The 13,172-nt window shown below is 33.1% G+C and overlaps 1 protein-coding gene across 12 annotated transcripts in view; it reads right to left on the bottom strand.

Moving 5' to 3' along the window:
• Nucleotides 1–13,172, bottom strand: part of RGS7 (regulator of G protein signaling 7) — a 557,275-nt gene that overhangs the window by 85,358 nt on the left and 458,745 nt on the right. For 5 of the 12 annotated variants that reach the window (XM_036235632.1, XM_016166718.2, XM_016166716.2 and 2 more), the window contains 3 exons: nucleotides 12,881–12,970; nucleotides 11,411–11,464; nucleotides 10,628–10,708 (listed from right to left, as the gene is read on the bottom strand). In XM_036235632.1, coding sequence (XP_036091525.1) covers nucleotides 10,634–10,708; nucleotides 11,411–11,464; nucleotides 12,881–12,970 — 219 coding nt within the window. In that variant the 3' untranslated portion in view covers nucleotides 10,628–10,633. The remainder of the gene's footprint in view (nucleotides 1–10,627; nucleotides 10,709–11,410; nucleotides 11,465–12,880; nucleotides 12,971–13,172) is intronic. The other 7 variants (XM_036235633.1, XM_016166725.2, XM_016166724.2 and 4 more) reach the window with 3 other exon arrangements.

Genomic DNA, 13,172 nt, shown 5'->3' with positions numbered 1-13,172 from the left:
TGAAAAAAATGCTGTGGTATACTAAAAAAAAAAAAAAAAGTTTATGAACATATTAATATTTAAATACTGATTGAGAAAGAACAAATAAAGCCAAATACTCTCATTTCCTTTACTAAAAATATTTTCCTAAAATAAAAGTAGTATATGTCCATTAGAGAAAATGAAGAAAACATAGAAAAATATAAAGAAGAAATAAACATTACCTGAAATACAGTTATTTACATATGAATATATCCCTTTCCTTTTTATACAAAAATATTATTTTTTATATCTTATTATTTTACAAAACTGAAATTATACTGCGCATAGTTTTATGGCTTATTATGACTAACATGTGTATTAAAATGATTATATTTTGATCAATTATCCATTTTACATATATTTCTTCTAAAATGTTTTGTTCAAATTTATTGCATTAGTGGGTAAGTCAATCCATTTAAAAAGTTACCTACAATTAAGAAAAAATTAAATATTATAGATTAGATCCAAATATATCTTAATGTGTTGCACATAATAAGAAAATATTGCATCTGAAATGTTATTTTAGTTCGACACACATATAAATGTACACAAGTACATTTTACATAGTAACACAATATACACATATACACACAAACACATAAATACATATGTATTACTATGTCCAATGTGGGTGGTAAAAAAAAAAACAGATGAAAACTGCTGCTCTAAATTTAATTTCTAATCATTGCATAATATTCCATCAGGTATAGATATACCTTGATGTATTTAAGAAATTCACCATTGTCATACATTCAGATCATGTCTTATATTTGGCAGTTATAGAATGCACTGTGTGTGAACATCTAGAGTTTCTTAAGATTGAATTATTAGAAGTTGAATTACTGATTGAAGGTGAGAGATTTCTAAGCTTTTGACTCATTTGAGAAAAGTGATTAGCAATCTATATTACTATTAACAGTGTATGAAACCACCAATTTTCTTACCTTTTTTCTGATGCTAGGTATCATTTTAAAAACTAACCTATTTGAAGGCAAAAGTTATTTTGTTGTTTTTTGAACAGCTTGGCTATTAATAAAGATAAGTTTTTTGTTTTCTCGTATTTTTATTGACTATTTCTTTGTTAAAACTATTCAAGTCCTTTGCTCATTTTTCTAAAGGCATATTGCTTTTCTAATTATTTGTTTGTAAAGAACTCTTCATATAATCAATATTAGGTCTTTATCATGTAACATGATTATTTAGTCATTTTTAAAAAGGGTTTGCCAGACTTGAGAAAAGCAGATTGCTTTAAACAAAGGTTTTTGAACTAAATGTGGCATGTAGATGTCTTTCATGGTGTTTCTGTGGATAAGACAGAGATGTGGTTCATGACTAAATAAATGATTATTTTCAGGGTGTGCTAATTACTGGAGTAGTGGACCTCTGCCTTCATCCCTCTTCTCTATGGCATTTTAATCGATAATTTGTGTGATTAAACTGATGGAATTCTGAGAAAATGCATGCCTGATGAAAATTTGGTAATCTTTGTTAAAAGATTGGGTAATAAAAGAATACTTTAAAAATTATGTAAAGCTGTAATTCATAAGATAACATTTAATAAAAAGAAGGATATAGAACCAACCTTACATTAAAATGAATAAATGATAAATCAAAAATCTAGCAACAAAGGGAGAGAGAGAAGAAGGGAAACTAGCTCAGTTTGTCTGGGATGAGGTCACGAAATCTGCATTTTCCAAACCCCTGGTGATTTTGAGATATGGAATATGGGTAGTTGAAACACACACAAAAAAACAGTGAACAAAAGATTTTAACTGTAGGAAATAAAAAGAAAACTTGAGAGGAATTGATATAATCATACATTCAAGCAATTAAACAAATAGAAAAGATGAGCACTTCCTCGTAGTCTTTTATTTCTAGTGTTATAAATATGTTCCTTCTAGAAGGAACAATCTTGCTAACTGGTGCTTGTTATTCTCCTGTGTAACTCAGCCATGTTTATTGGGCAATTTTTAAAAAATTGTTGATGAAATGGATGGAAAAAAAAAATCCTAATGCCAAAGTCCATTAACCAGAATGACTTGACAAACAAACAAACAAAAGGCTTGGAAATGATGTTTTAAATTCTCAACAACTACCACAAGCCTATTTTAATAATGGTCTCTTTTGGCTGAAATTATAGGTATAATTATTGTATTTAGAATTGCCCAATGTTTGCTCTTATTGCTCTTAGTTCTTTGTCATTAGAAACAACAATGTCAAAAATAGCCATCAAAATGTGATGCACGATGCAGAGAATGTGGTTTTTGCCCAATATGAGCTTGCCATATGGTCCTGGCCACAAGCCTTAGAAAATGCAGCAGGGCATCTGTAGACATAAATATAATATACATACATCTATAAACATGTATGCAATTTAGATAGCAATGTCTATTATTTAGCTATTTTAAATTGCCTACTTTAGTGTTATTGCCTCTAAATATTAACATAAATTATAAAAAATAAACTTGCATCCACTGCTATTATTGGTATAAAAATGACTTTCTTTTCTAAAAAAATTTTTTCATAAAGGAATGCTGATGAATACATGTAGCTTTAGATCGGGTAAGAGAAAATAAGAAATACACGACTTTGGTTATGATATAGGGCTGTCTAGTAAGTGACCTTATGCCTAGAGATGGTTAACATATGAATCTACTTTTAGTAAAAATTAAATTTAGATATAAAAGACCAATCTTTATTAATTTAAGTTCCATTCATATTTGTCCTAGTTATAGTAAAACAAATTTATAAAAAGAATGAGCAAACATTGCCCTTAGACTATTGATGAAATTCTATTCAACTATGTAATTCTACTCAATTCCATTTATATCAGCGGAGTAATTGAGACTGATACGGAGGTTAAGACCTAACGGTCTGCCATATAAAAAGATGCTCGGGGTCACTAATTATCAGAGAAATGCAAAGTAAAACCACAATGCGATATCCCCTCACACTTGACAGATCGGCTATCGTCACTAAATCAAAAAATAAGTTTTGGTGAGGATGTAGAGAAAAGGGAATCCTGGTTCATTGTTGGTGGGATTGCAAATTAGTACAGCCACTATGGACAATAGTTTGGAGGTTCCTCAAAAAATTGACTCACAAATACAGAAGACAAATTGATGATTGCCAGAGGGGAGTGAGGTAGGAAGGCTAGGTAAAAAAAGGTGAAGGGATGAATAAGTACAGATTAGTAGCTACAAAACAGCCACGGTGAGGTAGAGCAGCATAGGGAATTTAGTCAATATTATTGTAATGGCTGTGTGTAGTGCCAGGTGTGTGCTAGAATAATTGGGGAGATCACTTTATAAATTATATAAATGTCTAAACATTGTATTATATACCTGAAACTAATATAAAATAAATAAAATAAAATTGAAATGTTAAAAAAAGTTGACTGTCTGCAAGTACGTGTCAAACATTGGAATGCTAAGTGCATGAGCACACACAGACTTTCTACAACTTGTTTTATCAGCTATGATTTGCATCTTAGTATAAGACTTAGATTATATTTGAATAATACTTCAAGGACACGTATCTTCAAATACAATCAAAGCAATAATGTAAAATGATGTATTAAATATTATATTACTTACGATTTCTAATTAAGATCATTTGAACTTTATTTTTCTACTATAAACTCAGTAATGTTGGCTCAAAAATGTTCTAGCCTACATATAAATTTATTAGTGCTAAAAGTCTTACTCTTCCTCCTTTACTTCCTCTATTTCATGGCCAAAAGTTCTAGCTGTTATCATCAAATGTGAATTGATACGGTAGCTGCTGATTCCGCAAACATATCCTCCCATCTCTAGATTCTCTTAACTTGCCTTTCACCCTCGTCTTCTGCCCAGGCCCATCATGTAAATCCAGAACACTGGCTGTCTTCCTGATTACCATTTTCTGTATTAAGCTCCTTTAACTGGAAACCTCCATGGCAGTCCTTATCTGAAAAACAACTAAGTGTGTCAAATGCCCAGTCCCTCTTTCTGGTTCCACCTTTATTCACTCCCTGTTCAGGGCTGGCTGCCCAGCTATCATTAGGCAGGGCTCTTGCTTAGGTCTCAACTCTTACACTTGCCTACTCTGTGCTGCTTTAAGAAGCATCATTATGATTTACATGAGTAAGCTAGTAGAAAGCTACTAGTTTTTTTCTGTTCATATCTATCCTCTTATAAACTATAAGCTACCTAAGAGTAGTGGCTATATCTCATTATCTCTGTCATCTCAGATAGAAAGCAAAGTACCTGACCCACAGTAATGCTTGATAACTTATGTTTTCTGTTTTTTTTTTTTTTTTTTTTTGCTGTTGTTGTTGGATAAAGAATCCATAGTTCTTGGATAGATCATGGGTACTATTAGGTTGTAAACTTATAACAAAAAGTCCTCGGGATGGTCTTCAACTACCTAGGTAGATGGAGTTTCACAACCACTGGCATAAGCCCAAGGCCTTAGGTATATTGGAACAGTACTTTGGGAAATGTCATTGAAACTTCTGCCTCTGGCACATGCTCCTTAGGAGCCCCTGGGTTGTCCTGGGTGCTCTCTGACCTACATGCTATACAATTCACAGATTATAGAACTTGAGTAGAAGTTTAAGAACTAATGATCTACTAAGGGAAAATAAAAATACATTGTCCAAACTGAAGAGGGTACATGGTTTGTCACAGGTCACATCAGCTGATTTACATTGGACTACAGGGAACCTAAAATTTCTTTCTTAGACAAGTTATCACCACCAGCAGTTTCAATTTCCATAAAACAAGGTGGATAGCCACATGTGTGCTAACAACAAAACGATAAATGAGATGAGTTTCAGGTCTATAAGAAAAAAAGAGAGGAGAATATAGTTCATCTTCCACCAAATTTACTTTATGTGTTTACTGGTAATATCCATGGTGAGAAAATCCAATGACCAGTTTATAAATTATATTACATAAAGGGGTCTAAGAATTTGCTAATATAGTTTACCTATACTTGTAATCTCAAATCATAAAATCTACTGCACTCAACAAGAAAACAATATGCACAAAGTTTTCCTTAAGGTGAGTTCACAAGTGCTCAGATGCAAACTGGAACCTTTCTTCTCACAGTTGCTAATTTACTTGTATATCATGATGGATGTTTCTGTGAAGATGATCTGCTTCATTACAGAGATGTTTATGTAAATAGAGGCTCTCATTAACTTCATGGAGCTTTTAATATGCTGTAACTATATTAGTACACCTATAATTTAGAAAAATGACTTTTCTGAGGTTTGCCTCTATTTCATTGTAGAAGAAAATGTTATCAAAAGACATGAAAGTAAGGGCAGGCTGTCTTTTTAATCATATAGGAATAGCATATAACCTGTGATATATAGGCAAAACTTAATATCTGTTGAATAAATGAGAACCAGGAAAATAGTATAAAAATAATAAAAATGTAGCATACGAGTGGATCCTAGAGCAGCACCAGGTCGATGTTCTCAATTGGTATTTTGCATGGTGAACAAATCCAGTGACGAGTTTATAAATTTTCTTCACAGGTACTTCAGGATCCTTACCAATGTAGCTTATCTACATTAATGTGTCCATGAGCCCAACTAGCAGAATCTAAAGCACTCGACCAGGAGGCTCAATACTAAGGACCAATGTCCAGACCAAACGAGCCGTCGCGGAGTCCCCATGGGTAGCTCTGACCCTGCATTGTCCTGCTGCCTGGAGCGATAGCTCCCAAAGCTGATTTTTATATTATTATAGGGTTATGCTGGGTGGAGAGAATAGTTTCAGTGTACAGTTTTGGTGGTTGTTAGGGTATATGGAAATAATTTATGCTAGATTTCAAATTTATTCAAACCCAAGTTAAGCAATCACTTCTTGACCAGGGACTAGAAATAATCTGTAGAATCTGTGACAGTGTCTTAAAATAATGGTACAAGGCTACAGTGAAAGCGACTGCAGTTCCTCAGAGAGTGAGAACTTATTGGTAAGGGAGGCTATGATGAATGTGAAACACAAGTGTATTTGAAAATCAAGATACAAAGTCTGATTCCTGCCTTCTACAATAAGTTATTTTTCCCTCTACAATAGGCTCTTGTGTTAGAGAAAAAGTAAAGATAAGCTAGAGAGAAAAATAGACACCTCTTCTTTTATAATTTGCATTCCCTGTAACAAAGCAATTAAATTGTTTATGAATATAGTATAAGAAAAATGTCAATATTTAACTTTAAGGATGTTTATCACTCTTGATCTGCAATGGCCATGAAGAAGAAAGAAAAAGAAAGAAAGAAAGAAAGAAAGAAAGAAAGAAAGAAAGAAAGAAAGAAAGAAAGAAAGAAAGAAAGAAAGAAAGAAAGGAGGGAGGGAGGGAGGGAGGGAGGGAGGGAGGGAGGGAGGGAGGGAGGTAGGAAGGAAGGAAGGAAGGAAGGAAGGAAGGAAGGAAGGAAGGAAGGAAGGAAGGAAGGAACAACATAAACGTCCATCGACAGAGTACTGGAAAAATACATTCTGAGTATATCCATTCAGAGGAACTTTATGTAGTTAATAAGTAGAGTCATGTAGAAGAATATAAAATGACCTAGAAGATATTTTGATGCAATTTAAGTAAATAAAGCATATTTTAAAAGCATATTTAAAGTATAATTCCATTTCTTAAATATTTATATGTATTTGTGCAAAGTGCTAATTTGAGCTATTTCTTGGTAGAGAGATTACAGATAAAGAAACTGAGATTCAACAGTTCGACTGATTTATAAAAATTCATGTGGCAAGAAAGCATGGGACTAGGTTTCAATCCTAAATATTAAAATGTCAGGCTTCCAGGCCTGGGCTCTTTTTATCACATTTTGCTGCTTATGAAAAATCTACATTAAGTGTGTCAGTCAGTAACTACATAATGGGCTTAAAGAATTTAATTAGATTTAACTAAAAAGAACAGTCCTAAAAAGACTAAATATTGCATCTTTCTCACTTTTAATACTCCAAACAAGTAATAGGATTCATATTTGCATTTGTTCTTATCAATATGTGTGTTAATGAGTTGCAGGGTTAAACACAGAGTTGAACCAAAACATCAACTGATTTCAGAGCCAACTCAGTCCATTGGTTAAATGTTGGGGAGACTCTCTCTCGCCATCTCCTTAACTTCTGGTAATTTGTTGCCATCTCTGGAGCAAGGCTTCCAAGCCCAAGACACTAGCATAAGTCTACCAGAGCAGAGGCAACCAGCCAAGGTGGTCAGTGTATCTTTTCTGCTGACTCTTTTAAAGGCTATGTAAATAATTGTGTTTATTGAGATAGGGTAATTTTTTTTTCTCTCCAAAAGAGGTTAGATTAGGTGAGTTCCTGAGAGTTCAACATTCTCTAATTCTCATTTCTACTTTTCTAGCCCGAAGATAAGATAATTTAATTTCCACTTCACACAAACTAAGGAGAGGAGGTAAGTAATACAGTTGGCACTTGATTTATGAATTTAAATTGAAGACATGAGTGATAAATCCTCCTACCTTGTGTTTTTCATTTTCAATCTGTTCTCCCTTTGTGTTGCAGACAGATGCTATGATAATTTAATGGTTGGAAAAATGGTGTCAGATTTCGTGATGGTGATAGAGGAAGAAAAAACTATTACAATTGATACAACATATGAACTTTGTCAAAAGAGAACGAAGTCAACTTAATAAGAATAACACTTGAGGGTAAGAGAGAACATAGCAACCCTTGAAAGACCTTAAGCGACTTCTCTGATGGCAAAAATAAATAAATAAATAAATAAATAAATAAATAAATAAATAAATAAATAAATAAAGTAATAAAAGAATAAATCACAGGAAATGAGATCAATGAAGACCATGAGCCAAGGTGAAGGTATAACACAAAAGTGTAAGTTAGTCTTATCGCTCTAGTGTTGGGCATAGCAGAAAGAAAATGAGTAATCTATATATAGAGGAATGGATTTAAAGTTAGAAAACTTTGCTTCCATTCCTGGCTCTAACACTTAACAATTGTGATATTTGTGAAGCGATCTCACCTCATTATTGCTCAATTTGCTCACGTGTGAAAGATTGTCCAAAAAAAGAATGTCCTTGAAACACTATAAAACGCTATGCAACTTTTAACCATTTTATTGTAACTATTCTGTAACGTGACAAAGAGTTTATTAGTCTCAGTAACCAACAGAAGTTCCAATGGTATGGAAAGATCTGTCCAGTAAAACATTTTTGACTTTTGTGTGAAACAAAACAGAAATGTTATTTTTTTTTAAAGCCGGGTTATGAAAATATGCTGGGGCATGTAAATCAACTTCTACAAATAGATACTAATTAAAAATGGACTCAGACTGCAGAAGAGGATATCATCAGGTGACAGGATTTACTTATCTTCTACCAGATAAGCAGTGGGGAGAGAAAGAGTTTGGGAACAAAACAAAGTTGGGTCAGCGCCAGCTCCCTAACTTTGATTCTGGGCAAATTATGTACTACCTCTGACCCTTAAGTTTCCTGACCTGTAAAATGAGTAAAATAATGAATACAATAGTAGTGAATTTGCAAGGTTAGATTAAATTAAAATAGGCAGTACAAAGTGACTAGTGCAGGGTCCGGTCACGGCAAATACTCAATGAATACATGTTATTAGAATTATCATCTCATTCTTCCCAGTTCCTTTCATAGTTCATGTATTTGTTTACCTATGTTTTCCCTATTCCATTTCTTTCTTGGATACTGTCTATTTTGTAGTCTCCTTGTATTTACTTCTTTAAAATGTTTATTTAAATTTCATCTTTCCTCCATTGTAATAAAATTACTGAATTTAATAAAATTACTGATTATAATAAAATTACTCATTTATTATCTTGTGTTAAATTATTTTATTGATCTTATAAAAGTATCTTATAAAATTTATTATGTTAAGTACTTAAGATGCCTAACGCAACTGCTGGCCCTGAAATTAATCATAACATTTAGGATCACTGAATCAAGAGGAAATTAAAAGAAATGAGAATAGAATTTAAAGGGAACTTTAATAGAAACTAACCACCATAAGACTTAATGATATATAAAGGTCTCTGCCTTTTTCATGTTTCCAAGACATAGCACGATGTTGGGAATATAGTTTGCACTTGATGTATAAATTTCGATTTGAAGGTATAAATGATTAAACTTCTTTTCTCTTTGTTTCTTATTGATCCTTTCTTAAAGTTTGCAGTGTGTAACAATGTGATGCTATTTTTTAAAATTAAAGTATAATTGACATACAATGATATATTAGTTTCAGGTAGACAACATGGTGATTCTACATTTGTACACCTTATAATGCGATCACCACGATAAGTTAGTAACCATCTGTCACTGTACAAAATTATTAAAATATTCACTATATTCCCTGTGCTGTACATTATATCCCAGTAACTTACTTATTTTATAACTGGAAATTTGTACCTCTTATTCCTTTCTCCTTTTATACCTATCCTTTCTCACATCCCTGAAAATGAGAACATTAATTTGAAAAGACATATGCACCCCTATGATTATTGCAGCATTATTTACAATAGCCAAGTTATGGAGGCAACCTAGGTGTCCACTGATAGGTGATGGATAAAGAAGATGTTTGTAATTGTAAGAAATAATTATATATGTATATATAATTCAGCAATAAAAAAGAATGAAATTTTGTCATTTGTGACAACATGAGTGGACCTAGGAGGTATTACACTAAGTGTAATAAGTCAGACAGAGAAAGACAAATACCATATAATTTCACTTATATGTGGAATCTAAGAAACAAAACAAAACAAACATACAAATGTGGTGCTATTTTAAGAGTTGAGAAAGTTGGTCAGAATTGGGGATGGTGTTGGAGGAAAGACAACCATTTTGTTTCCCCTTTCCATCTACTTATATGGCATTATTATTTCTAATCATGTCACAGAAATTTCTATTATAATCTCAAGAACAATATTCTAAAAGCATTATATCAGAAAAGTATGAATTTGAAACTATTTTTAAATAATACACAGAGCACTGTGCAACTTTCTCCACCTAAATTTTGAGGCATTTCTTTTACATTGTTTTTATCTTCCCATGAAAGATATGAGGCATCTTATGAGGCATCTTTAGGAAAATTTTATATTAAAGGTCAGAGATTCCAATAAGGCCAGCCAAAATTTTGTGAAGTTCATAGTATGATTAATTCCTGGAGTCCCTCATTTTCCAGCCCTTTAATTTGTGCAATCACATTGAATGTTCAAAGTATACACTGCTTTTTAAAGTCTCTCAAATACTCCAGGCACAGGCACAACTGACGATTCACAAGCAGAATCGATTAACCCCACCACGAAGATCTTTGAAGGAAACTAAAAGCAAACACCATATCTTTTTTGAATCCGATTTGCTTAGATTTCTACACACACAACTCCATTTAACTAGCCATCACAGCAAAAGCCACAGCGCGCATGTGCGCGCGTGCACACACACACACACACACACACTCACACACTCACACACACTCACACACTCACACACACTCACACCCCAGCAGCAGCAGCAGCGACAACAGCAGCAGCATGGAACTAACCACACAACTCAACAGACGATGCAGACAAATTTGAGTATAAACCAAGATTTTTCTACCTCTTTTCATAACAGGTTAGTGCTGGCCCTCAGTGTTGGTGTACAGTTTTTATGGCATGGGAAAATAGGGATGTTTCTGCCCTATAAAAATAAATGTGTGAAGGCTTTAGTTTGAGCTTACACAATGTCAGAACGTTTTAAAGGCACTGGCACGATACAAAGAAAATAAAAAAAGAAAGAACCCCACAAACAAATATATCACCAAAACACATGGCAAGATACTAAGAAAACAGTAGTAGAAAAACAACTGGTTTCCCAAATGATTTATGCAATAATTTTCAACACCTTCCTGGAAAATAAAGAATAAGAGAAGCATGGCACTGAGTCTTTGGTGGGGCATATCTTGTCACCAACCACTATTCATTAGGTCAGTTTCTCCCTGCAGAAGGAGAAAGCACAGACCCCTCGATGTTCTTAATCTTTTAAACCTTAGAAAGAGCTAAGGAAAAGAGCACGGAAACACATGCACTATCTTTAATAAAGAAACGGATACATTGCATGAAACTAAAAATCTAAAAAATACTTATTCTTCATTTTATAGATCATAGTAGATACATACTTTTTTCCAAACCTTAGTTTGGTACATGTAGTTTTTCACATGTGACACCTTTGTCTACTCTAGAAAGGGTTGAGACAGAAAGATAAGAACAAAGTCCTGAATTTAAATAAAGACACTCCCTTGCCTGTTATATCACAAATTCAAGGTGGGCAGTGGGGTTAGGAACTGGGAACATTTCTTAATTGGACTTAAGCATTTGTAATTCATCAAAAAAGAAAACTTACCACATTCTGTGCAAATTTCTCGAAAGACGTTCTGCGATCTATTGAGTGTCCCGACTTACATGTGTTGGGTGGGGGGAGGGGGTAAAGGGAAACAGAAAACATAAAAAAAAAAAAGAAAGAAAGAAAGAAAGAAAAAAGAAAGCAAGGAAAACAGAGCAGAAAAAGAGAGGATGACGAAATGATGCAATGGCAAACCCTGCCTTAAACCCCAGGGACTAGCAAGGCAGGAGAGCCGCTAAGAGGCCCTTTGTTACGTTAAGAGCTCTCTTTTTGTTGGTGATTTTATTTTTGACACTGAAACTCTTCTTGTGAAGACAAAATGTGATTTCAAGCAAAATTAAACCACATTGAAATCAAGTAGATATGTGAATGTTTTATGCTGACATTTATAAAGTCTAAACATTTGAAAACCTAGGGGCATAGCTTTAAAATTTCCTTGTAATTTTTTGTTTTAGATTTCTGTTGATAACAATATTGACTTTATAAGCACTGTTATCCAATAGAACTTTCTGAAAGATGGAGATTTCATTTTATGCTGTCCAATATTTTAGAAGTCTTTAACTGTGACCATGGAGTACTTAAAATTTAGCTAGAGTTTTACGTAGTCTTAATTGATTTAATTTAAATTTAAATAACCCCTTATGGCTAGCAGCTGCAGTATTGGACAGAGTATCTATTTCAGTTGTAAAAGCAATGGATGTGAAAAATCCCATTAATCTAAAACAATGATCATGAATTATACAAAATTACAATTTCATATCAAAATTTCAAGAAGCTATGAGCTTTTTTTAACATTAAGAAATAATATGTGATGTTGATGTTTATATTCGGATTTTCCACACCCTATTACACTGATGACATAAGATGCTATTGACAGTGAGACTTTGATTATAAACATTAATTAAATAATGTGGTTCACTGCAACAGCCAAAATGTGCTTGGCTACCATCTTAGGCATGTAAAATTTATTGTGGGGATACCAAGTGTTTCAGGATAATTACCAAGTAAAAATTATTCAGAATCAAACATTACCACATTTTGACAATTTTCATTTAAAAAATGAGTAATTTTAATTATGAGGTATGTAGCTGAAAACATACATTCTAGTTTACTGGGCAAAGAACACTCTCTTCAAGTTTTTCACCTAATGACATTGTTCTTTTCCTTTTTTAATGTAAATTTTGATTTCCTTGAACTAGGCATACAAAAAACTAACATGAAGCATGAAAACGGCTTCTAAAAAGTTTCGTCAAGAATGAACATCTACAGAAACAAATTAAAAAAGTGAATAAGCTTTGGCAAACAGAAACAAAAACAAATTAAATGGCTCTTAAAAAATGCAAAGGTTTGGGGGAGGGTTATGGAGTGTATTCACTTACCATTTGTCCAATACCCTAGGCCCATGGGAAGGAACTATGTCAAATAGTTATAGCTGAGAATAGATAAAAAAAGATCACAAAGAATCATTACCTTTTTCTTTGCCTGTAGAAGCTCCTGATAGGCACTGGATCTTATAAAACGTGGATATGAGTCACTTTTCATCAATTTGTAAATGTGCTCCTAAAAAGAAATAATGGTTCAGGTGCTTCTTTATAATTTCTTATAATGTGAATACCTTATCTGTACAGAACAGTCAGGTCCTCAAATTTATTATTTTATTCACAAATCAATGTTTAAAGTGACTTAGGAGCTATAAGGAATGTAAATCACATTCACTCCTTTTAAAAAATAAAATTTGGTTAACAGAATGTCATCAAGTGAT

The sequence above is a fragment of the Rousettus aegyptiacus genome, unplaced genomic scaffold, assembly GCF_014176215.1.
Source record: "Rousettus aegyptiacus isolate mRouAeg1 unplaced genomic scaffold, mRouAeg1.p scaffold_m13_p_18, whole genome shotgun sequence".
In the NCBI taxonomy this organism is placed as follows: Eukaryota; Metazoa; Chordata; class Mammalia; order Chiroptera; family Pteropodidae; genus Rousettus; species Rousettus aegyptiacus.
Note: the sequence above shows the minus strand (reverse complement) of the source record. Positions and strands in the feature narration are given on the sequence as shown.